This window comes from Balearica regulorum, chromosome 11 (assembly GCF_011004875.1).
Source record: "Balearica regulorum gibbericeps isolate bBalReg1 chromosome 11, bBalReg1.pri, whole genome shotgun sequence".
Lineage (NCBI taxonomy): Eukaryota > Metazoa > Chordata > Aves > Gruiformes > Gruidae > Balearica > Balearica regulorum.
The window spans coordinates 14,906,868-14,934,714 of NC_046194.1; the positions used below are offsets into that span (position 1 = coordinate 14,906,868).

Genomic DNA, 27,847 nt, shown 5'->3' on the forward strand with positions numbered 1-27,847 from the left:
AATGTTTTACAACAGTAACGCTGCAAACACATCAAAAGCAAAAGAGTTCTTTTATTCAATCTCATGGTTTACTGATAACTTGTGATAATTTCTTTGGCTTTGAATCGTTTTGAAGATCTTCATCAGAATATGTAGATGTTTTGGAAAAATATGCCTCTATCTCGATATTAAGATATAGAGGGAAGGAATATGAGGCTGGTAGAGTCATGAAGGGACTAAGTGGTGCAAGTAGGCACCTAATATCCACTTCAGATTTTCATACCCTCCTTGTAGCTCTCTCTGAGCACCTTATAAATTCAAGTCCTGAAGCACTTAGTTTCATTCTTTAGTGTATCCAGCAGCATCTTGATCTTGACAGTACAAAACTGGTGCCGAATTGTCATCTAAGCCCTAGGGAGGCTAATAAACCAGTCTTTTCTCTGCTTGTGTTATCTGTGAGACTTGATCCAGAGTGTGCTCTGAGATACATCTAGAGGGATCATATTCCACATAAAACATAGGAGATGGTTTGGGGATGTGTTCATACTCAACTGGAAGATTTGAATTAAAATTTCATACTGGTCAGGTGCACTGCATTTCACAGAGTACTAGAGTGTGTTGGTGTGATCACTGTAGTGGAGACTAATTCTTTCTGAATGGAATTAAAATATTGCTTGGTAAATGCCTCATACTTTCATGATTTTTTTTCTCCTTGACTAAGATGAATTATTCCATGGAAAGTGCAGTGCAATCAATGAGCATGATTCAGGGATAATTGACAGTCTGGTACCTAGAGATGCTTAGTCATGACTTGGTGTGTTGCTGGGCCCAGAATCCTTGGAAAGAAAAGATTAGATTCCCTTATTTATTTTAAGAAGACTGGTCCAACAAACCACCAGGACTGTGAATCCTAAGGGGAGGGAACTGCCTTTTTGCAGCTCACAGCTAAGTAACTAAATCTTGCAGATGTGTGCTATTAGCGCATATCTCTTCATGTCTTTTCTTGTATAGGTGTATTAAATTTGGTTTTAAAGTTTTCATCTCATTCTCAGAGGACTAATAGGTAGTCCTTTGTCTAATCTTTCCAGGACTAGCTTTAGATATTATTTTCCTCTAAAAGGGGACATGCTGGATGCCTTTCCAGCAGGGGAGTGATTTTTTCTTTTCCAGTTTGGGAGTGATTCTCTCCTGTATCTTCTGCTAAAGGTGGAAAGCATCCTGTTTGAGGCCGATAGTTTTGGAATGATGTTTGCTGTTAACATCTATATGTTGTCTGTAACCAATTTTTGCCATTTCTTGCACTATAACCTTGTTAAAAATCTTCTACTTCTTCTCCCAGTAGTTTCAGCACTTTGCCATTGTTTCCTTGGTTTTATAGATACTTTACTTTTTTTTTTTTAAAAGCTACAATTGACAATATCATTCATCTTTCCAAGTTCTTTGTTACTTCAGGTCTCACTATTAACAACTGTTCCTTTGGCCTCCTGTTGCATTCTGTAGCAACTTCTTCTTTTCTTTCACTGTTCCATACGGACATACCCTCAGCGAATATCTCCAGTCTCTGTGTACGTTCACAAGCCTGTCTCCTCAGTCCTTCTGAGGATGATCATCTGTACCCTTTTCCCTCATTTGGGTACCATTTATGTGACTACTCTTCTTTCCTTATTCTGTTTCTTTGTATGGCCTGCCTTTCTCAGATTTGATTAGTCATGTGAGTTCCCTTTTGACATTCTCCTTCTGACAGGTATGAAATGTTACAGAACTGTTGTGAAAACAGTAGATGCACATTTGTATCAACATAGGTTTATTTTATCTTAAAAAGCATATTCTCCCTACTTTCACTCCTTACTGTTAGTTGTCAACCATTTTAATAAAGGAGGATAATGCTCACATCATCAGATGTGAGCAGACTTTTAAAAAAAGCAACAAAACTTCATGGCAGCTGGAGCCTTTGAAGTATCTGTCATTCCATTTAATATAAAAATAACAAATATACAGGTGTTTCCAGTAATTCTTGTTTTGTTATCAAACAACTTGTAAAATTTAGACCATCTTTTCAGCATATAACCCTTCCTAGAATATGAATGCTAATGTGTTTGAGAAATGCCATAACATGTCAATGCTGGATTGTAAACTTTTTTACTTAATTAGGTCTGAAGCATAGAGAGAAACATTAATGGTTTATGTGACTGAAAGTCAAATTTGGTGTAAAAAAATTTACCACATTTGATTATTTTTTTTTCCCCACATTAGAGAAGAAGAATCAGCCTTAGCCGTTGTAAAATGTGCTTCTGTTCACAGAAGTGAAAGCAAACCTTTTTCACTGATTCTGATTTCTTTTTGTGCGCTCTTATTGGGTATCACTGCTATTAGTGGCAGTGATATCCCAGCTGCTGTACTCTTTCACTGTCCTGTTCCCTCATTCTACTTCCACTTAGTTTCACTAGGTTTTTAATGCTTTTCATCTATGTGCTCACTTGATCATAGCCAGTGTTCTGTCCCTTCTTGGGTGTGCATTTCAAACTCACAAATACGCACCTTTATGTTTGAATTTCCATGCCCAACTTATACTCTTTATTTAAAAAAAGATTTATAAATGCTTATTGTACTTTTCATAATACTTCATGTGAAGTCAGTACCTCTTCTCTGCCGTTACTGACATCTGAGGCTGGCTTGTCCTGCATCTGTGAATTTGGCTTATTGGTGTTAAAGGTCTTGTTTCTTTTTAGCATTGTATATAATTCTTACATATATCACAGGATAAAGAAAACCAAGCAGTTCTGATAAGCTTTAATTTTGGTTTTCCAAAGGCATTAATGGTTGAGTATTAATTTTTTTAATGAAAACTTAGAAATGTTTTGAAACATTTGTACTTAGAAGTATACAAATATATAGTGCTGTAGAGTCCAAATACATTTTACTTACTACAAATCTGTTTAAATATTTATGTACCAGAGGAAAATTGACATAATGTTATGATACTTGCCATATCAGTTTTTCATTGTCTGTATCTCTGACATTTTTCTGTGTCACAAGAAACTGAAGAACAAGGAAAACCACCTTTCTATGGGTAGATGGGATTAGACAACCAAGTATTTAGGCTATTAATATATTTTGTCTGGTTAATTGGTTTTTAAGCATAAATCTCACATGGAGGTAGGCAGAAGTGTTGTATGTATTGCATATTTGTAAGTAGGTATTTGGCAAGGCATCATTCACTTTATAATTAATTAAAAATTCATTACAATGAATATTTGTAATTTTGCAAGGCTGGAAATTAAAAGGCAAACAACAGTGTTATGACATCAACTTTTTTGGCCAGGCTGGAGTGAAAACCAGATATTCCATCTGTTTCTGTGGTTGAGTCTTCTAAACTTGGTATAAACTAAAGAAATTTCATTTTTGTAATTCTCACTAGCAACTTCTGTCTTGATGCTACCTGTGTACGGTCAGCACTTACCTTTGATATTCCTGGTTCAGGTACCTTCAGATTTCTGGGTTGTGACCAAAGCAATGTGGAAGACCTGTTTAAGGAGAGCTTTTGCAGTAACTGGAAAGCAGTAAGAGTAAAACCTTTGCATGTTGTTGGAATCATCTGCAGCCTAATGAAGTTCGTTGGTCTTTTTATGGTGACAGACACAGTAGCATTGACAACAGCACTTCATCCCTTGTACTAGATCTTCAGTCTTTAAGTTAGGACGTGATGTAAATCGAATTGCCCATAGTTCAATACTCTTCTCAACTAGCTATGTGTCCCAAGTTTGACTTTTTCCAGGTGGCATAAGTATGAGACTGTTTAAAGGCCTTAGACTAGTCTTCAACTTGGTAACTTACATTTATTTGTTTCACCATCTGGTTTACTTATTAATGGTAGGTTTTAGCATTATTACCACAAGTTAAATATATTGCTGTAGTCACTAAGATTCTACTCAAGATGACTTGGATTTATGAGCTATCAAATCCAAACATGAGATGTAGTCTTGCTCTTCACTGCTGTGCTTGTGTATTTTTCTGTCATTTCCTGTAATTTTCACAGTGCTATTTAGATCATCTTTTGGTGTTTTTATCACCATAGAGGGGATGGCTACTTCTCTGAAAGTGCCTTTCATAGTAGGAGAAGTGATTCTTTGTTATTTTATGAATATGAGAAAATTATCAACAAATATCAACAAATTCTTTCTTGGGGCATTGTCTTGTGTTACTCTTACCTGTTTTCTGCAAGGCTGTTAAGCGCTCTCAGTGTCATTTCTGTTGGATTGGCTTTATAAAATAATCTCTGGTTTTGCATACTCAAGTGTTACTAATAATACTAAGTCCTATCCTTTTCCTGTCTGTGGTGTGGAGGAGTCATACCAAATACTTGATAGTGATTACAGTATTTTTCAGGTGTTAAAGGCATCCATTTCTGCTACATCTGTAAGAATAGGTGCGTCAGAGCCGCACATGACAAACATTGGAAGAAATGTGGGTGGAGCCTTTGAAGGTGATGTGTGTAATGTTGTGAAATGAGTCAGGACTAACATAGTATTTTTCAAATACATTTCCAGTGCTGGAATTTTCCTACAGAAGATACAGGAATATGAAACATTAGATAAAGGTTCAGTATCCGTAATGATCAACTGGGAGTTCTGTAGCCTCTTTATGTAAATAGCGCTTCCGTACTACTATCAACATGATCCTGAGATGTCTTAAAACTGTTTTGTATCACGTCACTAAATATCAACTATGCTTGTAATCCCCTTGGAAGGAATATCTTGGAATTTTGAGATTTGCAATTATGTAAATACTATTAGAGACTCTTAAATCTCCTTTGGATGCTAGCAATAATAATAAACTTTCTGGTAACCTTAATCTTACAGTATTGAGAGGTGAGCAAGGTATAAAACCATTTTTTGCCATTGTCATTGTGGCTTTGCTTTGACTTCTATTCAAGATGGCATTAATTATTTTCAGATTATTAACTGGCATTGCACTTTTCTTATACTGAATGTCTCTGAATAATGACACTTGTGTGCACATACTGCTTAATTTTAGTATAACCAGTTCTTGGAGCTCAGTATCGGTCATCACGTACTGCTTTGCTTTGAGATACTGATACAACTCAGTACTGCTGAAATACTTCGGAATACTTTTATAAAGGAAAACTATCAGAATAAATTTTTAACACCATTTAGATTCCATATGAGAAAGAAACTCTTAGCTTTGTGTAAGAGATAAGAGTTGTTCCTGTCTTGGAAACTTGAAATGCAGGGAGAATAAAATGTTCCACAGGTCATTAACTAATTCTTCTTCAGAAGTGGTAGTTACTGTTAAATTATTTCCAATTTACTGAGAATTTTTTGATCTACTAAGACAGATCTCCATTGGTAGAACAAAGTTTTACGGTCTTGCTCATGGACTTTTATCTATGTACCTTGCAAGGATATACTATATATGGACAAATATTAGTGGAATACTCATTACTTCACCAATGTTTATCTGTTTCAGAAGTTATTAAGAGGTATTTTATAAAGAGAGAAACAAAAAAAACCCACCCAAATCTTTTCATCCCTGGTTGCCCAGTGATCTCCATCATTTCAAGCTACTAAAAATATTTTCATCGGTAAATCCTGAATTTCCTTGAGTATTGATCTTGCTGTTCTGTTGATGGTCGGGAGGGGCACATTTGGACTTAAAGCTGAAAATTGATCAAAGGTTAGTCAGTTGAGTAGCAGGAGGCAGGAAGAGTCCTCTTGGTGCTGAATCTTAGTTCCGTACTCTTGCTTTGTGGTTGCATGGGAGACTTAGCACAATTGCTCTCCATCCCCCAGAAGAAAACTGAAGGAGGGCTTCAGGGCATTTATCTTAAGTTTGTGCGCTATGGAAGTTAAGTGTGATGAAGTAAATGAGGGGAAAACTGTGCAGAAGTGGGTATAGATGAGTGTTGCTGGTGCGTTATTCAAAGGTACCTTGAGGTAAAAGAGACAGGGTTTGGATTTGGTTTTTTTCCTTTTTTAAGGAGTACTAACATGGTTTAATTTCTATACCTGTCAAAATACACAAAATGTGATTATAAAATCAAACATTTTAAACTTCATTTATAAAACTATTTGGAATGATCTTGTCATTTGTTAGTAGCCTTTCCCATTAAATCTAAAAAGTAGGAAGAATGCATGTGTAGCTTGGGCATTCTGTCCATGTATCAGTACACTGGCGGTCATGAACCCAAGGAGGTTATCAGCTTTCAGTATGTGTTTTGTATAAGTCTGTTGCAAAATTAAAAAGGCTGACTTGAAAGCATACTTAAATTTTGAGTTTCATCCATGTATGTGAAAGGAATGCATTATACAGGTTTAAAATTATTTTTTAAAATATCCATAAGCAGACCATAATTACACCCTTTTTTTTCCTACGCAGGCATTTGTAAAGGATGTGCATGAAGATTCTATAACAGTTGCATTTGAAAACAAGTAAGTGTATTGCTGATGTTATACCTATAAATGATAGAGTATCAACCTTGCATTTGAATAACCTACATATAACTTTAAAATGTATCTTTTAGATACTCTAAGCTTGCTGCTAGCATGTTTTAGAATTATGTTTGATACTTACTATGCTGTGACACTTCTATATGAATGCTTTTAATTGTTTAAGTATTTTTAAGTGCAAAACTATAGTAACACGGGTTTGTTGGGAAGATAACCTTGTTGTAATTGAATTTACATATGAAAAGCCATGTTTGAATAAGCAGCAGTGGTACCATGACTGCCTCTTTCTCATATGAATGTCTTATTTTAGATTTAGTAGATTATTACAAAATTTGTTTTAAAGATAGATGATAAATACCGGTTTTCTAAGATAGAAATGAAATGATGTTGCTTTTTCATCATTTAAGGGCATAAAAAGTTAACCTTCCATTATACCATTTAGTTCAGATTTATTTCTTTTCGTTCAAAAAAGAAATTTAACACACTGCTGTATACTTTTTCCTGTGAATCTTTGTTATGGCATCATCTGTTGTATTTTGGAAATTGTTTCTAGTTTCTTTGAAAATAATCTTTTCTTGTCGTGCTCATTTTATCCAGTCTGTTAAAGACCCTGAAAACTAAAACTATATTCAGACTGAATCCTGATCAAGTTTTCCTCATCTGTAGTAGAACCAAAGAAAAAGAAGAAACAGGCTTAGTTTGAAGGAAGTGTCCAAACGTGTTATGAAATGTTTTTTAAACTGTGTTTCTAAGGTTGGGGTTAAAATCTATAACTGTAAATAGAGTAAAAACTGCTGCTGGAAGATTTCAGAACAGTGCAGGTAGCATCAGGGATTCATTTAAGATGCTTAATGGTCACTTAAGTGACTTATATGAATACATTGGATCGCGTTACCTCTAATACATATAGGCAGAAAAGCTCCACAAAATTTAAAAATTTAAAATTACTGGATTGAAAATGCTTCTGACTTTCTTTTACAAAAAAGGTGAGAGTGTTTAGGCCATTCTCTGTATTTTTATTTGTAGCTGGCAACCAGAGAGACAAATACCATTCCATGATGTGAGGTTTCCGCCACCTGCAGGCTATAATAAAGATATAAATGAAAGCGATGAAGTAGAGGTATGTATGCTCCATTAACACTTGTTTTGAGAAGTGAGAGAACTAAGGGTCAACAGTGTCAGCCAAGCCAGTGGAAGGTTTGCTTCTATGTTATGTGCTTGTCATCTTTTTCGATTCCAAGTACTACATAAAACACAATGTCAAGCATGTCAGAAAGATATTTTGACAGTTGTAAAGCACATGGCTATGTTGGAATTCCATGTACTGTGACCTCCATGCTGATTTACAAACATGATCAGTGTTGCTTTGATTACAGATCAGTTCTTTATCAGAACTGAATTAATCTAGAAATAAATGCTGAACTGTAGTTCTTCAGCTGTAAGGTAATAATGTCTATATTACCAAAACTTCAAGCTGAGTGAGATGATTTGCATTGTGTGTATGTGTACATAAAGTATAAAGATGTATGTGTATATGTAAATACCTACGTATATGTAGAGAGAGGACGGGCTTTAATATAGCACATTGTTAAATAAATATATATTTTATAAATATTTTATAAAATTGATTTTATAATTACTTTTAAAAAAGAGAACTTTCAAGATTTACATTTTTCTTGCATGCTGTGTAAGCTTATTTTGATTTGAAAGATAAGAGAATGGCAAAATTTCTTTGATGTGGACGTGACTGATATCATGTGTGTGCTAAAGAGATGTAGATATGTGTCCTCTCCCTTCCACCCACTGGTAGGAATGCACATCAGGAATACACTCATCAGAATACACACAATTAGAAATATAGTTGGTTAAATATTAACAGGTGTAAAAGGCTGAATTATCTCTCTTCTAACTGTATTTAAGACTGAAGCAACTAATGCCAGTAGATTGGGCACAATATTAATCATCTGTACAATCTCATATACATAATTTTATATCCTGCCTGTATTTGCAATAGACATTTCAGCTGTTACATGCTTGCTAAGTAGTGCTTAGATTAGAGACTCTATGTACCAATCTGTTATGCTGGATTTTGTTCCTGTAGCAAGAGTTCCTGATCATGTTAGTTGGTGTCAGCTTTTGTGATGTCTTTTAAGAATGCTACAGACATGTAATGTATGCATTTTGTTTAGGTTTATTCCAGGGCAAATGAAAAAGAACCCTGCTGTTGGTGGTTGGCTAAAGTGAGAATGATAAAGGGTGAGGTAGGAATATGCATATATACATATATATTTTTTAATGTATTTATTTATATTTTATTTTTCTTATTTTTTTTTAATACTGATCTGCACAGTGCTTTTATCTTGTCCCTCTTCATTTTCAAAGAGTTTCTTGATTAGGACCATTGCAAGTATCAACCTCAACCTGAAAAGTTCAAATTTGACTGTACAGTTAACAAAAGTGCCTTTCTCCTAATAGTGTAATGTTCACTCTTGTCATAAAATGTGTGGCTTGGATGATTTTATTTTTTTTATATCAGTTCTACGTAATAGAATATGCAGCCTGTGATGCTACATACAACGAAATTGTCACAATTGAACGTTTGAGATCTGTGAACCCCAATAAACCTGCAACAAAAGATACTTTCCATAAAATCAAACTGGCAGTTCCAGAAGATTTAAGGCAAATGTAAGTACAAGCATTTCTTTATAACTTGTTTCAAAATGTGGGTAACTTCTTGAGTCTGAGACAAGAAGGAATAAAAATGCTTTTTACTGCTCTAAATTAACTTTTAAAATTTTAATGTAAGAATGTAGAAAATACAAATGTGGACATGCTCCTACTTCAGAAACAAAGGAGTATTTTGAAATGCAATTTAGTCCTGGAGGAGGACACAGTTTCTTCAACGTTTTAAGGTTTGTGTGCAGTATAGATTAAGATTTTTATTCTTACAGCTATTCAGTGATGTGCACAAATTAGTCTGAATGCATTCTTTGTCAACTTTATTGATAATTTTCAAGTGGTCAGTCTTTCATCGATGGAGTATCTTTCTATGCAAGTTAGTATTTAATGACAAAACGCTGTCTTATATTGTAAAGCGTAAGGCGTTTTGATGATGGCTGTGGGAATAGGTGTGCAATAATCAAACATTCCATAGTATGATACAGAAACAGCTAGTTTTCTCATAGAACATAGACATGTTGTTGTCATGTAAATATAGCTCTAAACCTCAGATTAATACTGACTCCCCCTTTTTAGCATCAGATCACTTTCTGCTTGTTTGAGATACATGTTATTGCCTCAGTGTGGAATAAGCTATAGATTCAGGTTAAAATAAGCAGTTCTGAAGTTAATGTTACAGTACACAAGTTTACTCAAGTGAGTGGACAGAAGAAACCTGGAGAAGCAAAATACAGCATGAGATGAGCATAAAGTCATTAGAATGCTGCAGTGGTTACAGTGAAGTCACGCATCATCCTGGTTCGTGGTGTGTTTGAAATTTTGGACTTGCTGATTGTAGCTATTAAGGCTTTTTAATGTGGTTTTGCTTAACTGGTTTGTCATTTCAAGGATGTACATACAGAAAATTTCTGAAATATTTCTAATCCTACTATGTGAAAACAAATGAAAGAAAAATGAGTAAAATAAATGATAACAATAAAATAGCACCTGTATTAAAAGGGAAAACTTGGATATGTTTAGATTCTTTGTATTAAGAAATTAATCTTTCTGGCTGTGAACCATAAATGCAGCAGTTAAAAATAATAACTTTCTAGCGTTTTTATTCCTAGGTGTGCCAAAGAATCTGCACATAAGGACTTCAAAAAGGCAGTTGGAGCTTTTTCTGTAACATATGATTCTGAAAACCACCAGCTTATTATTTTGGTATGTACAAATGTATAACCATACCATTGGCAGTGGTTTGTTTCAAAAGTTCATGTGTAAACCACTATGTTTTCTTTATTAATAATTTAGTCAATCAATGATGTAACAACAAAGCGGGCAAACATGCTGATTGATATGCACTTTCGAAGTCTTCGTACCAAGTTATCCCTGATACTGAGAAATGAAGAAGCTAGCAAACAGTTGGAGGTATGTTTGTTTTCCCTGAAGTAATTTGAGTTTAATAAAAAAAAAAAAACAAACCCACAAACTTGCGTGTTTCTTAGCTGGTAGGGTGAAAGCATTGGGGTGAAAGTAATTGTTATGTACTGATACTATTCTTGGTCTTAAAAAGAGGCGGATGGAGATATAACCCAACAAAGTAGTTTATGGTTAAAAGGCCTGCTCTTGCAAAGACTCATTTTTATCCAATCCTATTTTATTTGGCAGGATTTTGTGGGGGATTAAATACATACATACACATACAATTCTGTTTACAGCATGAAGCATAAAATCATTAGCCATTGTTGCTTTGGATTACTGTTTTTAAAAATAGATGGGAATGAATATGGCATGATACTGAAATGAACTAGGACTGGATCTTGCAAAACTACACAGTGAAAATAAGAGATGGAAGAGGTGAGACTGATGTTGGTAGGATGTACGAAGGGATGGGTTTGTCTATAGATAAAATGTTAGGAATTCATCTTACAGAAGATATTCTGATATTCCTGTGACTAGAGAGTGGGTGTTGACTGGCAAGAAGCTTGACTCATATTTGTCCATGGGAGGGAAAAAAAAAAGAGTGGGCTAGGAAATAAGGGGATCTTTATACAGTAGAATTAACATTTCTTCGTGGTTTTTCTTCTATCTACAAATCAGAAAAAATAGCAACATTTCTGAAAACTTCTTTTTAGATTCACTGTCAAGAACTAGAAGTACCACTCTTTAACTATTGCAAATCAGTTTTATCTGGGTGTATAATGGATCTGTTACTTTAGAGCCAGGTTTCATTCCCCCCTATCCCTAAGGTTACATCTGTTTGGTTTTAGCTTGAAGTGAGATGTAGTGTAGTAATTCAGGTCTCTTGTATTCAGTAGGTGTACTCACCATTACAAGAAGTTCTCTTTTTAAAAAGTCTCTTGATGTCTGTATTTCAGAGCTGTAGTCCAAGTCTGTTTGGGTCTTGATTTTTCTCAAGACCAAGAAAGGACTGGTTTCTTCTCATTGGTGTTCCTTCTTGAGCACCCCACTGTAGCTCTTCAGTAAGCACTCTGTCTTCCTCCAGAACTGACAATTGTGTGGGCAGTTTACCTCTTGAAGTGCAAAGTATTATTTTGGAGGTGGGAAGAACAACAGTCTCTTCAGAGCTAATTCTCTGTACATGCCCCCACAAATGCATGCAACAACAGCTGTTCTCATTGATTCCTTTCCCAATCTTGGATTCTTGCTGTCATTGTACGACTGAACCTTTTTGCTGCTGTGAAGGACTCGAACTTGATTTGTTTCTCAGCAGAAAACCATTATTGGACTTTAGTTTCTACTTAAGCAGTACTTAAGTGAAGGTTGTGAGATAAATATATGTGGTTATAATTTGCCTGACAAGAGTTGGCTGGTATTTTTCATGTTGGAATTTGTATTTCTTAAATATAAAATTAATTTAAACCACACCTGAAAAGAAAAGCTTCAGATAGTTAAAAAAAATCATACTCATGATTTCTGTAGAGGCATTGACATATAAACAGACTGGACATGTCGATCTGCAGAAGAAATACTTAGTGAATGCTTTGGGCTTTACTGCATTGTTAATAGTTCATTATTTCCATCAAATAAACACTTTTTTTGTGTCTTATACTCGCTGAACTTTAAATGTCTTACCACTTTATTATTCTTGCAGTTTTACCTTTTATGCTTTCTGAGCCATAATCACTAGACCAGCTTTGTTTTTTTCTTTCCATTTGTTGTATCTTGTACCTTCTTTCTTCTTCCATATTAGCTTCTTGACTTGCATGATTCTACTTCTCAAACATGGCTTTTAGAGCATCAGGTAAAATAACCAATTACTTTGTGTTCTTTCCCAGTAGGTGTGGCTTAGTTGTTGTTTTGGCATACTAAAAAGCCTGAACTTACAAGTGTACTTTTGCATTCTGATTTGTATTTTATTCTATCTAAATGCAATTCAGTCATAGCCTCTCAGTGGGTATTAATAAATTATTTGCATAGTTGGTTCTTACTAATTTATTGGGGGGGAAGTAGAATACAGAATTTCTTGTGTTTAAATAAAATACATCTTGTCACGTATAATTTACAGAGAAGCTAATGATATTTTAGTACAAGCAATGTAACTACAGTTTGTCATAGCCAAGGTTCCCAGTGATGATGTAGCTTTGTCTTTTCTACGTAACAGATAGCTGTGTTAACAGCTAATTATTGATTTGATCATCCTGTTCTCTACTCTCGTGCAGCAGTCTATAACAGATGTCAGCTAGTAAATCGGCATTTGGATTATCTGTTAGAATGTAGATCTGTGAGCATTTAGAATAAAGTTTGCTTTCTGAGGTGTCTGTAATCTAGTTAATAAAGTGCTTGATAGAGCCCTAAGCATATGAAGTATTTCATGACACATGGATACTTATTCCACTGCCTACTGTAGCCAATTCTCTGTGACAATGATTTAGCACAGGATATTTGTCAACAGCTTTAAGCAGGTCAGATAACGGTAGCAGTTTAGCTGGGACAGAGTAAGGCTTTCTCAATCTCTGTAGGGTCTCATGTTGCTGAGGTTAAACTGCTAATTTAAAGTGTCTTTGTATATGTCTTCACAGCAGTTACAGCTTTGCAATGCAGAAACATGGATAGGATTATATATCTTGGCTCTGAAAACATGCAGCTTTATCTTTTTTTATCTTTCCCAATGCATTAAACTATTGTTACTTTCCTGTGTTCTGTTATGCTCAGATGCTTGTGGATAGTGTCCACCTTTTTATGTAGGGATTTTATTCACTATGGTAAATAATTACTTTTTTACATGTTTTATAGTTGCTCTTCTCTGTAGATTTAAGTACTATAAATTCCTTCAAATGTATGATAACTTCTTTATCATAACCAATGTGTATTTTTTTCTGTATGTTTATGTCTTACTGATTTCTCTGCATGTGTTTCTTTTAGTTCTCAGGGTGACCAATCTTAGTGATTTTCCTGCTTCATATAGCACAAGTATCCTATAAGAAAACTCTCTGTTTTTTTGAAAGGATGAAGAGGCTGCGTAGGAGAAACTTAGCAGTCATTGTTTTAGTCTCTTTACACATGTGTTTTTGTTTTTGAAAGAAAATGTGTCCTTTAACAGTTTCTCCACTTGCTTGGCAGGTTCTGAACTGCATGCAATTCAGCATTTCCCAAGTGTTTTTCCTTGCACTCATGAGATCTGTTCATGATAATAATCTGAGCTACCTGGGATTGACAGAGGCTGTTCGTATCAATGCAGGATTATATGGGTTTTGAAAAACTGTTTCCTGTGTATTTGAGTATTTTCAGCACCTTCCAACTTCACAGTGTGCTGCAAGATATTTCTCAAAAGCTTCCCTCTGTTCCCAGCTCTCTTCTACATGCTTGCTATGTGGTAGAAGCTTTATAAAATTAACAAGACATTGAAACTATTTTATATGTGGGCATGTATATGCACACTTGTGCATCAAATTAGAGCTCGCTAACATAGTTCTCTTGGAAGCTTAGGACTGCTTTAGGAAAGTGTTTACCATGGTCATTAGAGTTATAGTTTGTTTGGGTTTTTTCCCTGCTTTGTATATTTTTTTTGCAAGTTTTATCCAGCTTTCTAGTGATACTTTTTCAGTTATTTTGAAAATCGTCTTCCAGATGCAGAAGTTAGTTAGTTTTTCGTTGTTTGTTTTTTCTTACTATTTCATCTGGGACATCCTCATTAAGATTCTGTAAGCCACTTTGTATTGTTTGGTTAGACCATAGCAGTTGCATGCAAGGGTGATGAGAGTTGCAAAACAGTAACCAGGTGTTTAATTTGAGAGTAACTGAGCCTCAAACATGTGATTGAAAGTTGTTTTAATAGTGTAGTCTTTAGTCATTGTTTCTGCCCTGCTGAAGCAAGGAATTTTGTCTTGATAGTGTGTGACAATCTCAAGTTCTCAGACTGACCCTTCTGTCTTGGTGTAAATGTGATTCCTGGGTGATAATTCTTAACATACTTGTTCTCTGAATTCAAGCAATGTACTGCTGTTAACCTTAATTTTGTGTTGTCTTGCATAGGCACAGATCCTTCATTTTATTTTTTTTAAGTGCAGTAGATATCCATAGTTACTGTTTTCTATATAATTTTTGTGTCCAGTGATTTATTTCTGTTTCCCCCTGTTGAGATGGGTGCAGTTGTCTTTCTCAGTGATCATATGGTTTGCTTTAATAATCAACACAGCTCCTATTTTACTAACCTACATGAATGCTGTCTTACCTAGTAACATTTGATAGCTGTAGATGTCCTGTGGTAATTCATAATATAGACCTGTCAACACAACTAGAGGCTAGCTTTATGTTAATATTTAAAAGGCAATATTAGGACTTCTGAAGAAGACTCTTCAGTGTTTTCGAAGTGAAAATAATTGCGTTAAAAGTATTAAAATAAAAAGTAGGCTAAGTACCTGATTAAAGAATCTGCTCTAAATTTATGTTGATTTCTCTCTCCAGTATACTAAAAATCAAAGTAAACTAAACTTATATTTTTCTTCAGAGTTCTAGACAACTTGCGTCACGATTTCATGAACAGTTTGTTGTACGTGAAGACCTAATGGGTTTGGCCATTGGCACTCATGGTGCTAATATTCAGCAAGCCAGGAAAGTCCCTGGAGTGACTGCTATTGATCTTGATGAAGATACTTGCACATTCCATATTTATGGAGAGGTAAGTTCCCTTCTTTAGCCTTAAAACCACACAAAAAACCTTGCGAGAACAGGTCTTGTTTCTCTCATACATCTGTCTATTTTAGGATCAAGATGCAGTGAAAAAGGCAAGAAGTTACCTTGAATTTGCTGAAGATGTCATACAAGTCCCAAGAAATTTAGTAGGTATGTCAGTTCTGGAGGCTAATGGTATGACAGTAAGGAGAAATGCCTTGTGAGAACTGTTTTTCACATTTAAAAGGATGGCAGAGTAAAACTTTTTGAGGAAGTTTGCTTTGTGAAAGGGTTCTAGGTGTTAAAAAGTTTTGGGGTTTCAGATTTTTTTGTTTTCCGGCTCCATGCAGAACTTTTATGGACACATTTGCCTTCAGTACGTTGTAAGAAATTACCTCCTGATTTGCAGTTCAGGGATATCTTAACCTAGAAGCAATGTACCGAAGTTTAAATACAAAGTAGAATAGATTCTGGATTGAGACAAAGAATTAGATTACTTCCTCCAAGGATGTCCAGAGATTAGTTCAGCTATACAACAGATGAATCTGCAGCTTCATATTTTCCCAGTATATTTTGAATCATTTCTTTGATTTGTCTTTTTTCCTGTCCTTTTACATCTGAAATATAATTTGTTTAGAGGCAGGACTGTGGAATAAACTGAATGCCTAGTTAAGGTACCCAATGATCAAGAAAATACCTCAAAGATAATCTAGTAGATTTCCATTATCAAACACCCTGATAAAGGTCCTCAAGAATGCATGTAGCCCTATGGGGGGGGGGGGGGGGGGGGGGGGGCAAATCTTGTAGTGAGCTTTTGAGGCTACAAAGCAACATAAAAATATATGGCTTAATTCAGTAGGTAAGAAAAGAACAGGGAAAATACTGTACAGTATAATACAAAAAGCAAATACTTTAATAGGTTGTCAAGCAGTGTATGAAAGCTGGAGTTGAAGCAGTGTGAAATTCTGCAATGGGGCAAGTACTTATAAATGTGGCACCTCAGCTCTGGTATTAATTTAAAAACAGTAGTTTTCCCTTCCCCACTCCCTCCTGATTCTACTGGTGATAAGTAAAAACAATAAGCTGCCATCATTATTTTAACTTGAGGTTTTAATCTTTTTGTTTCTGTTTAGAACTTTGCAATTATTTCTGGCTTGGCAGTTTTTCATTTCTACACTGTTTCTTGGCCTTGGATCCTTTAGAATATAAAATTGGCTGAACCATATATTATATCCAAAATAAGCTATGTTTGATAATTTACTTTTTTAGATTTCTAATAATTTGCCAGAAAACCAAATAATTTGCTTTAAAAAGGTAGAAGGTTTTTTTCCTTTTACTACATTATTGATAAGCTGATATTTATTTTCTTTTTTATCTAGAGAAAATGCAAACCTCTGGCTCTTTCTACTTAATTATCCTTTAAAATTCAAACTGAACAAAATCAGAACAACAAAACACCACCCAAGATGTTGCTTTTTTTAAGGGCTATATGGAAATTTATAACTTAAAATATAGGTTAAAATATATATGCATACAGTCCATAATTATTTTAAAAGATTTTTATGTATGTTGCTGGATTGTAACTAAAACCAAATATTTAAAAGTATATTTCTTTCATTGGGACAACCAGTGTTAGATTCTTTCTTTTCTTATTTCGTTTGGTTGATTGGTTTAGTTTTAAATCACTACCAAGGCTTTTTTTATATTTATTAGTAAGCTGCTGTTAGATTTGCCAGTGATGTGTAATGGAATAAAGTATTCAGAAGAAGCTTTTGACGCTCAGAGCAGCCCTTGTCATCAAGGAAGAACTTATTTGCCATCTCTTGTCATGTTTTGTACAAATATGTAGGATTTAAAAATTCACAGTAGAAAAATTGAAACACAAAAATGAAAATTTATTTAGCTTTGAACAATAGGAACAAAGTCCCATGTGATTAAAACTGGGTTTTAATTTGCTCTTCATGGATTAATTGTATCAGCAAAATAATAGCTGTCACAGTGTTTTTTTGTCTTGATTTCAGTGATATGCCTGTGAAAAAGTTTACCATAAGTTTTCTTAGAAAATAATAAAATCTTCTGTTACACACAGAAACATGCAGAAATCTTTTTACATCGCTCTTAAGCTTTTCCTTAATGCTATGATTGAAGGATACGGTGTTTCCTTATTACCTCACAAGCAGTTTAGTTTTTCTGTCAATTTTCAGACAGCAAGTTATTTTGCTTAGATTGGAGAAAACTAAATTTTTCATTTTCATTGTCTCAAATCAGAATGTCTGGTTCCTAAGATAAATGTATGCATTACTGGCATTAGAGTATAACTTATTTACATTTTTATCTTTGGCTTTTCAATGAATTATGAACTATTTTCAAATATCTTGTACAAAAAGCTTAGTTTCAGAGAAGAGAATTAATTTTACATCTGGCTCAAACAGTATCTTCAGTAATATCAGAAAACTTCATCAACTAAAATTTTTGTGAATGAACTAAGAGTTTTGCTTTGTTCGCTACCCAAAAGGTAGTTACAGCAAACGTTAAGGCATTGTAAAAGGGGGTTTTATTGTTTTTTAAATGTAACCAGCAATGCTTATTTGTGAATCACTGGAATTATTTTAAACCTACCAAAGCAAAGCCAAAAGCAGCATGCAACATAATGAATATTTCTGTAATTGAGATGTGTAATTTCAAATAATTTTATACAAAGGTAAGACATTTTGTGATTGAATTTCCTTTGTTCTCTTATAGGAGCTTTGAAAAAGAAGTAAATGATACTCAGTAACAAACTTTTTCTTAAGAAAGTACCTTTCTTCCTGTATGCTGCAGTGGTTGCTTTGGAACATTACCAAAGTTAATGCCCCAAGCTTACTTAGACATTTTAGTTCATGACTCATGAACTAAATCTTTGTTGTGGAGCATTAAGTAATTTTTGACACGTTCTTGCACTGATACCAAATACTCTTGTTTAATTAGAGAGTAGTAATACTCTTAGGTTTGGGAGAAAACCCTAAAGGTGGAATGTTTCTGTGTGTTCTTTCTGTAGGAAAAGTAATAGGAAAAAATGGAAAACTGATTCAGGAGATAGTGGACAAATCTGGTGTTGTAAGAGTGAGAATTGAGGCTGAAAATGATAAAAATATTCCACAAGAGGAGGTATGTTTTCAGTTCATGTCATATCTATATGTGTTAATTAGTGGTTATATTGATAAAATAGTGATAAAATAAATTCTTCCTTGTGTCTTTGTTGTGGTAAGATAAAGTTTTGATTTAATGTGGGGTTTTTTCTGATAGACTCTATATTTCCCTATTAATGCCAAGGGACGTTTTTATGTAAATTTGTTAATCTGTGTTTGAAAAATGCTTTGTGAAAGTTTAGTGATATACCTTCTTAGAGACTTCATTTTATTTCTGTTAGAAGCAGTGACACTGTTTCCCAGCACTTGCTAAGCTGTAAATCAGTATATAGGAAACTTAGTGTTTTCATTTACTAATTTGCTTTGAGTTTGCCTTTTTTTTTGGGTTTTATCTAGCATAAATTTTTCTTAGTTATTTCTTATATTGTAATGAAAACCCTGTGCTTTATGTATAAACCTCTCTCTTTTTAAATATTGCCTAAATTCACTATAGCCTGGAAGTTGTAACCTAAAGAAAAACCAGGCATGAACAATGTGATACTCCAGGTTTGCACAGGAAAGCTATGAGCCTTATAAAGGGCCTTAATGAAGTCTTGAGCTTTGTAATTTGAGGTGCTTTTATGTGGGGTTGTGTTGAGGGGAAAGGTTGCAGGTTTGCAAGGAAAGCTTCAGGCATGAAGCTTTTAACATCTCAATGCAAAAAATATTCCCCACAATTTCAAATGTGAAATACACTTAAAGAAAACTGGGCTGTCTTTAATTTACCTGGAAATGTAAATATGTACCAGCTAAGGAACCTTTGCTACTTTGAATAAGACAAATACATTTCTGGAACCCTTACGTTCTTGCTTGAATAGTTACATCATCTTCTGTATAGTTGCTGTAAAACTATGGCTGAAGACCCACAATCCGATTTCTGTTGTAAGTTTTTTATTTTCTACTTTACTAGTTTGCGTCTGTCTGAAAAGGTAAAATAGTCAATGTTTAAAGGATTCACTGCTATGTCATGTTTCATTTCTAATGATAAATTCTTGCAGCATAAAATTCTTGAAGTAGCTTAATAAGCAAGAGGGTGCTATTTTTGCTGCAGGCTAAAACTTTCAACATTTTCAACATGTCAGCATACAGAATAATAGAAGGGTAAAAGAGCAAGTAGTTGTGGCTGCAGTTAGTATGTCAGGTTTTTGTGTTTGGTTTTGTTGGGTTTTTTCTTCTGGCTTGAAAAAGCTTATTTGTTGATATTCTTCAATTCAAAATGCAGCTTTTAAAGATTAACTTGAAAGCTTTTTTTACCTGCCATGGTCTGCATTCATACTTTTCTGTTTTACCTGTTAATGACATTGCTAACACTGGCATTGCTTACACGGCTTCATGTGTTAGTTGTCATGCCAGGAGCAACACAGAAACCTGAGATCAAATTTTGGCAGGTAAGAGTTAGTTCTTGTAAGCTTGTTTGTATTTCATATTTGAAGTAAATGTGCATTAATCTTCCCACGTGTGAACTTGGATATTTCAGCCCTTTTTGTAAAGTATAGTAGTTCAGTTTTAAATTTTGGTACAGGATTGAGTTCTTTCTCTTATGACTGAGATGTTAGAATACTGCCCATAAATTTCAGGTGCAATTTCATAACTCCCATAATTTTATAACAGGATCTTCAGGCTTTTCATCTTTTTAAAATGAGATAGGTACTGTTTGTTGTAGTAGTATATATTATTTTTATCTCTACATTTCTTATGCACATAAGGTCTGCTCAGTATTCACTACTGAAACTAAGTTGAAGATTGAAATTTTGCTTTGAAGACAGAAATAAGGTTCAACAAATAAGCACTTTGATGCTTTTGTATGGTTAAAATTGCTTGACATTGTTGCCGGCTCACATTCTTAAAAGCTGGCATTGCTGTACCTAGAATCCACTGCTAAAAGCAATAACAAGCTGTTTCCTTAAATGCATTTTTAAGTCAGTTGTCTTGTGATCTTTTAATAATTGATACTATGTGCTAGTTAATGCCAATTTAGTAGAAATTTCATTGCTCTTTATCAGGTTGTATTAAATATTTATGAAACATAAAATACTCCAGATAATAAAACGTTTCAGTCGACGATGCCTGTGGCTAAAGGATTGCCAATGCTCATGAAAGTTAGTGTTGAGGTTTCTTAGGGTGAGAGGATTGTACGAATTCGCAGTGGGTAACAAGGAAAAAGGATTCAAAAGATCCAACAAAAGTTGTTTGTATGCAAAAAAGGAAAAAACAACACCCAAAAAGCAGAGACAAATTACAGACTTGCCAGTCTTAGTGAACCTCAGCATACTCTGTGTGTGTTATTTTTCGTTTAAAATACTTGTGTCTCAAATCACTTTTGAAAAGAAAAAAAAAACCAACCCCAAAAAACCCCAAAAAACCCAAAAACCTCCTTTGGAATGCAGTCCTGTAAAGGGTACAGTGAAAATTAAAAGTGTTTTTAGAGATTACGATGAGATACCAAAACAAAATTTACATTATCGAGTAGATGTAGCCAAGCTTTGGGTCTGCAGTGGCGTAGGTTTTAACAGCTAAGTGTTTGAGACTTTTGGGTTGTCTTCTGCAGTCCACAGTGAAGCTTATACTGCCATGGTGACACTGCAGCTGGTACAAGAGTCAGGTAGTTTGAAGCTAGCTCATTGGGTCTGCGTGGGCTGCAATCACACCTCTGAAAATGCTGCATAAACCTATTTTAGTGTCAGGAGGTTTGGTGTGGAAATTATCCTTGTATCTGCTAAAGTTGTTTTCAGCTCTTGGGGGGGCTTTTTAGGTAGATTTCTTAGCCTGCTTTGGCTGCTTAAGTGTTAGTCTTCAGATATTTTATCTCCAAGGGTCATAATTCCAAACATTACAATTTCCAGCTTTATATTTTTCAGGTATGTGTTGAATCACTTTAACAAAATGCTTGAAAGGTAAAAGAAATACAAGTTAGCAATCATTACCTGAAGTACTAAGTCTTTTTTAAATATTCTTTTGTTTGCCTGTTACAAATGAAGAGATCCTCAAGAAGGATCAAGTTTTGGTTTATGATGTGTTAATTTGATTTACTTTTTTTAAAAAGATGAAAGTTTCTTTACTGATGCGTAGCCTAAAAGAACCTGGTGTGAGACCAGGCATGATCAGCAAAGGTAGTATTAATTTTAAAGAGAGGGAACCTGAAGTGTTTTGACTTTTTTTACCTTTTCAGAAAAATAAATGCTGGCATTGTGATTTCTTATTAAAAAAAACCCTATTTGCATAAAGGTAATTAATCTACATGATCTAGTCTACATTGAAATTTAAATATACTATTGTTTCATTTATTTTTTAATGGTTATTCATGTTGTAAAAATTATTTCAAATTTTACAGTAATATGTTCAATGTTTGATGCCTAATCAGTAACCGTAGGACTACTGTTATTGTGTTTTAGGGAATGGTACCATTTGTGTTTGTGGGAACCAAGGATAGCATCACTAATGCAACTGTTCTTCTGGATTATCATCTTAATTATTTAAAGGTGAGGAAAATGATGCTGCTTTACCACTGACATTTTTCTATAAATACAGCAAGATGGTCACAATAAGATGATTATCAAAATCTGTTTGGGCCCCAAAGGCTGTTGAAAAATTGGTGTTATAACAGGTTTTCAGTCATAAAAGGCTCTTGTAAAAGCAATGTTTTAATAAAAGAATAATTTATCTGAAGGATGGGGTGAAAATTTTTTTCAGAATGCAAACTAGAAAGAAATAAGAAAACAAATTATCTCAAAAAATGCTGACAACTTTATATACAAGGAATAGTCAGTCACTCATACAACTGCAAAGCAAGCAACGTTCATGCAGAGAACTTGTATACAGTGAGTATTTCATTCTAAAGCCATAGACTTCTTTTTCTGTAGTTAATTGACACTTCAAACTTGAAGATGCTTCATAGGCAATTCAGCTTTATATGTTCTGTTTGCCTCTTGGTTCCCTAGCTTCTCCATTAGTATGCAGTGCTTGTTTTATTTTATATAGCAAACAAAAAATATCCCACATTATTGCTTATGGTTACTTTTGCTTATAGCCGTTATGGCCAGATGCTCCATCTTTGATGGCAGGGCCAGATGCTAACAGTTGGGACTGCTTTGAGTTCATTTAATTAAATATATTCTTGCATCTCTTCTGAAACCTCCAGACCATTCATAATTTTTATACGTGTCCAGTCTGTGCAGTAGCTATCATTGAATCTTCTAGAATGTTAACGTTTCTCTACATAGCTAAAAGAGACTTCTCACAGGAGTTAGAAGGAATGACTTTTGTTCCTTTACTTACCTACTCAATAACTGTACCTTTTAATCCTGCTTGTGGAGCACTTGGATTTATCAGTGCTTTGGAGCAGAGATACAGCAGCTCTGCAGCTATCAGGTAGTAGAGGCAGAGAAGGACCACATGAAAACTAGTACTAAAAATCAAGCTCCTTTCTTGCGTGGTCACTGTAACTTCAGAAGATACTTCTGGTTTAACTTCCTTGACTGCATCAAATGGATACTTGCGTGTGACTCAGTACTTAAATCAGTAGTGACATGTGAGTGGAAAGGGCTTAATAGCCCAGCAATTTTTTTAGATTCTTCAGTTCATTGTCAACTAGGTCACTTTCTCCTAGTACTGTCCTAAACTTTCTGAACAGAAGGGCACATACAACAGTGTTCATCGGTCTGTGTAACAACTAGAGGATAGATTCTTACCTTGGAGGTTTTGATCTCAGCCTTCTCATCTCATTTAACATACATACATAAAACGTTATCATTTTAGTGGCCTGTTGCCTTATAGTTCACTTTCAGAATAATGTCCCTCCAGTTCACTGACAAGAAGCGGAACTGACTTTAAGATTTTCTGTGTTTCTATGCCTTCAGGCAAAGCTCATTAAGGAATTTTTTTGTAAAAGATACACAACAGGACATCAACATCAAATGTACTATATCAACTCAAAGTAGTGAATTTCTGTATAAAAGAAGAAATCAGATTTGGCTGGAGCAAATGTTATGTAGTGAAGTTTCAGGATCCTGAGGGGAAGGATAAATATTAATACCAGGATCACAGCCCCAGACTTCAGGAGAGTGGACTTTGGCCTGTTCAGGGATCTGCTTGGAACAATCCCATGGGATCCATTCCTGGAAAGAAAACAGGTCAAGGAGAGCTGGCTGATACTTAAAGAATCACCTTCCCCAAGCTCGAGAATAGTCCATCTTGATATGTAGGCAGTTACAAAAGTAACAGGAGGCCTGTGTGGATGAACAAGATCCTTCTGGCAAAATTCAAATATAAAAAGGAAGTCTGCAAGGGGTGGAAGTAAGGACAGCTGACCCAGAAGGAATATCAAGACACAATAGTGTTTGGGAAAGCTGAAGTCCATCTGGAGTTGAATATGGCAAGGGATGTGAAGGGTAACAAGAAGGGCTTCTACAGGTATATTGGCAGCAAAAGGAATACTACAGAAAATGCAAGCCTGCTGCTGAATGTAGTAGGGAACTTTCTCACAAAGGAAAAGGATGAGGTACTGAATGTCATCTTCACTTTGGTTTTTTTATTGATAAGATTTGTCCTAAGGAATACCAGGCCCCTGAAATTTTTTATTTTCCTTAAAGGTAAAGATCTCATAAATTTAATACTGAAGTATAGTTGATTTGTCCTGAAAACAGTTGATCTGAGTGCTTTTTCTTGATATATCTATTTAAAAAAAAAAAACCATGCCAACTGTGCCACAGGGGGAATTAGTAAAGAAATTATTCCAAAGATGCGTTACTATTTAAGTATTAAATAGATTATTCCTTGCAATACTTAAGTGTTCTTTCTCTGAGTACCGCATGTCTGTACATTCAGATGATTAAATAGTGCTGACATATGACTTGCTATGCTTTGTGTAGGAAGTGGACCAGCTGCGTTTGGAAAGATTGCAAATTGATGAGCAGCTTCGACAGATTGGAGCTACTTCTAGGCCACCACCAAATCGTACAGATAAGGAAAAAGGGTACATGACTGATGATGGTCCAGGACTTGGACGCGGTAGTCGACCTTACAGAAACAGAGGGCATAGCAGACGTGGTCCAGGCTATGCTTCAGGTAGGTAACTAGAAGTTTAGAGTTTTTAGAGAGGCCTGTTGGTGTCTTGATTTCTTGAAAAAGGAACTGGACTTGGAAACAGAGCTGTGAAACAGAAATTCAGCTAATATTGAGTGTTAATATTTGAAGATTAGAGAGCTTTATGCTGTAGAAAATACTCTTAAGTAAAATGTATTGCTTATATGTAATCTAAACTTATTTCCATGCAGTTCCTGTCTCTTACAGCATGCTTATGTCTTCTACATTATGAACTCTTTAGGGCAAGGATTGTTATTTTATCTATATTTTGAACAATTCCTAATAATAAAGCCTCAGTTTTCATTTGAACCTGTAAGAGGGTATCTTAATATAAATATTTATAAGTGAAAATATTGTGTAGCTCAATTGCAGAAAAGCTACTTTCCTTATATTAAATTTAACTTTTATGTTTTTACTGGAAGAGCATAGTCACCAAAATACAGTGTTCCTCTTTAAAACCTTGTATAATTCATTAATGAATAGTTTTCAGGATTGTGCTTCTTCAGAGCAATCTGTTACTTCATAATCCATAATGTAGGTCAACTGGTGTTTGTCCTGACTGAAAGGCCTGTAGTATGAGTTTGATAAGACAATCTAAGCTTACATTCTACATAATACAAAATAAATGTTTTTGTGCTTAAGCTCTTTTACTATTTTTAGAAGATACGAGCTCACCTGGCTAACAGGGTTATAGGGGGAAAAGAACCAGCTTTTATCAGTGAAGATTATCTGTTAGCTGGAAAAATTGTAATGGCCAGTTACTTGGGATTTGATACATTTCTAGCATTCTAACTTTGTTTTCCACTTTTGTAGTGTGTGTTACAGGTTGTTTCATGATGGAAATTTTTCTTTTCATAGAAGAGGTGCAGTGGTGAGGGGAGACAGGACAGGTTATATTCAGAACTTTCAATCATAGAAATAGGAAATTTTGAGTCTAGTCTAATAGACTTCTTATATTTTACTAGACTTATTACATATGCAGAGTAAATTCAGTATATTGATAGACTGATAACACCAAGTAACTATAAATATATGGCACACTTAAATTCAAACACACTTCGAACTTTTATTTATGTCTGTCTGGACTTTTTGAAGAAGTAAGGTATATTATACACGTTTCTGTGTTAGGTATGCTATAGAGGTTGACAGGCAAAAAATCCCAGAACCGTGTATTTAAAAAAAAAGGCATTTTAAATACATAATTGTTTCATTCTACTATAGTATTTTCATGCTAAGCTACACTGGCATGTTTGGATTTTTTTTTTTATCCTCTTAATAGGAACTAATTCTGAAGCATCAAATGCTTCTGAAACAGAATCTGATCACAGAGACGAACTTAGTGATTGGTCAGCAGCCCCAGCAGAAGAGGAACGAGACAACTACCTTCGTAGAGGAGACGGACGAAGACGTGGAGGTGGTGCAAGAGGGCAAGGAGGGAGGGGTCGTGGAGGATTCAAAGGTAAATGTAGACTTAATTTTGAAAAAGGAGTCAGTGTTGGAATTCTTAAGCAAACTGACTTCTGTAAGCCTCTTGTTTTGTCATCTGCTCCAGCCTCCTAGCCATCCTGGTGTCCCTCTCCTGAATTATCTCCACTCTGTCAATCTCTTAAATTGAATATTTTATTTCAGATGTGTTGAATGTTGAGCAGAGGGGAATAGTCCCTTCTTTTGACCTGCTGGCCACACTCCTACTAACTCAGCCCATTATTCAGTCAGCTGTCATTGTTGCAAGAGCACAGGCATGTCTAATTTAATAAAGTTGTTGACCACCAGGACAGCTCCTTTTGTGTGGAGCTGCTACATACACCGTCAGTCCACAGTGTGTGCTATTGCATGGGGTTATTCTCTTGAAGCCATGGGACTTGGGATTCATGTTAAAAGCTAATAAGTTTTCTGCCAGCCCATTCCTTCAGCTTGTTGAGGTCCTTGTGGTTAGCAGCCCTGACCTCCAGCATATCAAACCACTTCCCACGGTTTGGTGTCGTCTGCAGAATTACTGAGGAGGCATTCTGTCCCAGTGTCTCTTCATACATTATGTAAAGTCTCTCTTCCTTATTTAAGTAAATTGGGATAGCATTCTAAATAATTTGCTTTCTTAATACGCATTTTGACTCAAGTTTGTGGGCTGTGCTATCGCACATGGAGATCAAGACCAGGCAAAAGTAAGATGGGAGAACGTGATATTTCATTATATTTATTTGTTTATTTTTTGTCTACAACTCTGCTTATTCTTTGAAAATTCTTTTTTTTTTTTTCAAAGTATGAGTATTGTTTAATAAGATTTTTTTTAAAAAAGGTGATTTGGAATTTAGAAAGCTCATAAACCTTTAGAAAAAAGGTGAACATGTTAAGTCTTACTAAAGTTGACTGTACTGTCTCCTATGGTTAATAACTTTGAGAGGTGTTTTTACTTCAGTCAGTAGACAGTCTCTTTTAAACTGTGGTGGCTTTAAACACTGTGGTTTATTTACTTTGATTAACACATGAGAACATTTTCTTTAGTGATTCTTGGCCCATTGATGAAGAACTGTTGTTATGTGTTATTACGAATATTTGTTTAATGTTGTTTAGCGTTAAAATTTTGAAGTAATGTCCTATTACGCTTGTATAAATTTTAAGTAAAAGATGATCATATGTCCTTGTTGAACAACTTAATTGATTAATTCTTCTTACAGGAAATGATGAACAGTCACGAACAGATAACCGTCAGCGTAACTCAAGAGATGCAAAAGGGCGAACAGCAGATGGATCTCTTGAGGTAACTTTGCTCTTATTGGAGCTCCGCACTGTTTAAAATTGTGTTAGGTGTCATATGCTGACACTAGTGTCTTCAAAGCCGCACGCGACACAGTAGCCTTGTGGTTCCTCGTTCCCTAATTCCCTAATCAGATCCACAAGAGCTCTGTGTCATTTTGTAATGTATATGCAGGAATGTCAATATATAAAGTTGTGTAAATATGCAGCTTCATAGTATTAGCTTTGCCCTCCCTTTGGTTAGAACACTGCTCACCAGTCCCAAGGAATTACTAACCAGCTTGATTTCAGTCTTTGTTCTTACTAGCTTTTTGTTTTTAGCTTTTCTTTCTTGCTGCGTTGTGTATTGTTGTCTGTCGCCTATATACCTGAGAGAGGAGAATCCTTAACGCTTTATATAAAGAGTGTGTTGTAGCCAGAATCTTCAGAGTAAGAAAGATTAAACTTCAGAAACTACCTTCACTACTAAATGAAACATATGCAATCTAGAAAGTAAGTTAAAAATGCACATCAAGAAACTGTTCAAGTCATATTGAAATATTTTATAACCTTAAATATTTTATAGCCTTTTATAAAGATATTTCTATGTTTTTTCCAAATATG

General features: G+C 34.9%; 1 protein-coding gene across 4 annotated transcripts in view; it reads left to right on the forward strand.

Annotated features, from left to right (window-relative positions):
- Nucleotides 1-27,847, forward strand: part of FMR1 (fragile X messenger ribonucleoprotein 1) — a 32,942-nt gene that overhangs the window by 2,626 nt on the left and 2,469 nt on the right. For 3 of the 4 annotated variants that reach the window (XM_075763439.1, XM_075763440.1, XM_075763441.1), the window contains exons 2-14: nucleotides 6,376-6,428; nucleotides 7,473-7,566; nucleotides 8,636-8,707; nucleotides 8,983-9,131; nucleotides 10,235-10,328; nucleotides 10,419-10,535; nucleotides 15,079-15,249; nucleotides 15,335-15,413; nucleotides 18,280-18,389; nucleotides 21,802-21,888; nucleotides 24,277-24,472; nucleotides 25,770-25,949; nucleotides 27,166-27,248. In XM_075763439.1, the coding sequence (XP_075619554.1) occupies nucleotides 6,376-6,428; nucleotides 7,473-7,566; nucleotides 8,636-8,707; nucleotides 8,983-9,131; nucleotides 10,235-10,328; nucleotides 10,419-10,535; nucleotides 15,079-15,249; nucleotides 15,335-15,413; nucleotides 18,280-18,389; nucleotides 21,802-21,888; nucleotides 24,277-24,472; nucleotides 25,770-25,949; nucleotides 27,166-27,248 (1,485 nt within the window). The remainder of the gene's footprint in view (nucleotides 1-6,375; nucleotides 6,429-7,472; nucleotides 7,567-8,635; nucleotides 8,708-8,982; nucleotides 9,132-10,234; nucleotides 10,329-10,418; nucleotides 10,536-15,078; nucleotides 15,250-15,334; nucleotides 15,414-18,279; nucleotides 18,390-21,801; nucleotides 21,889-24,276; nucleotides 24,473-25,769; nucleotides 25,950-27,165; nucleotides 27,249-27,847) is intronic. The other variant, XM_075763442.1, reaches the window with a different exon arrangement.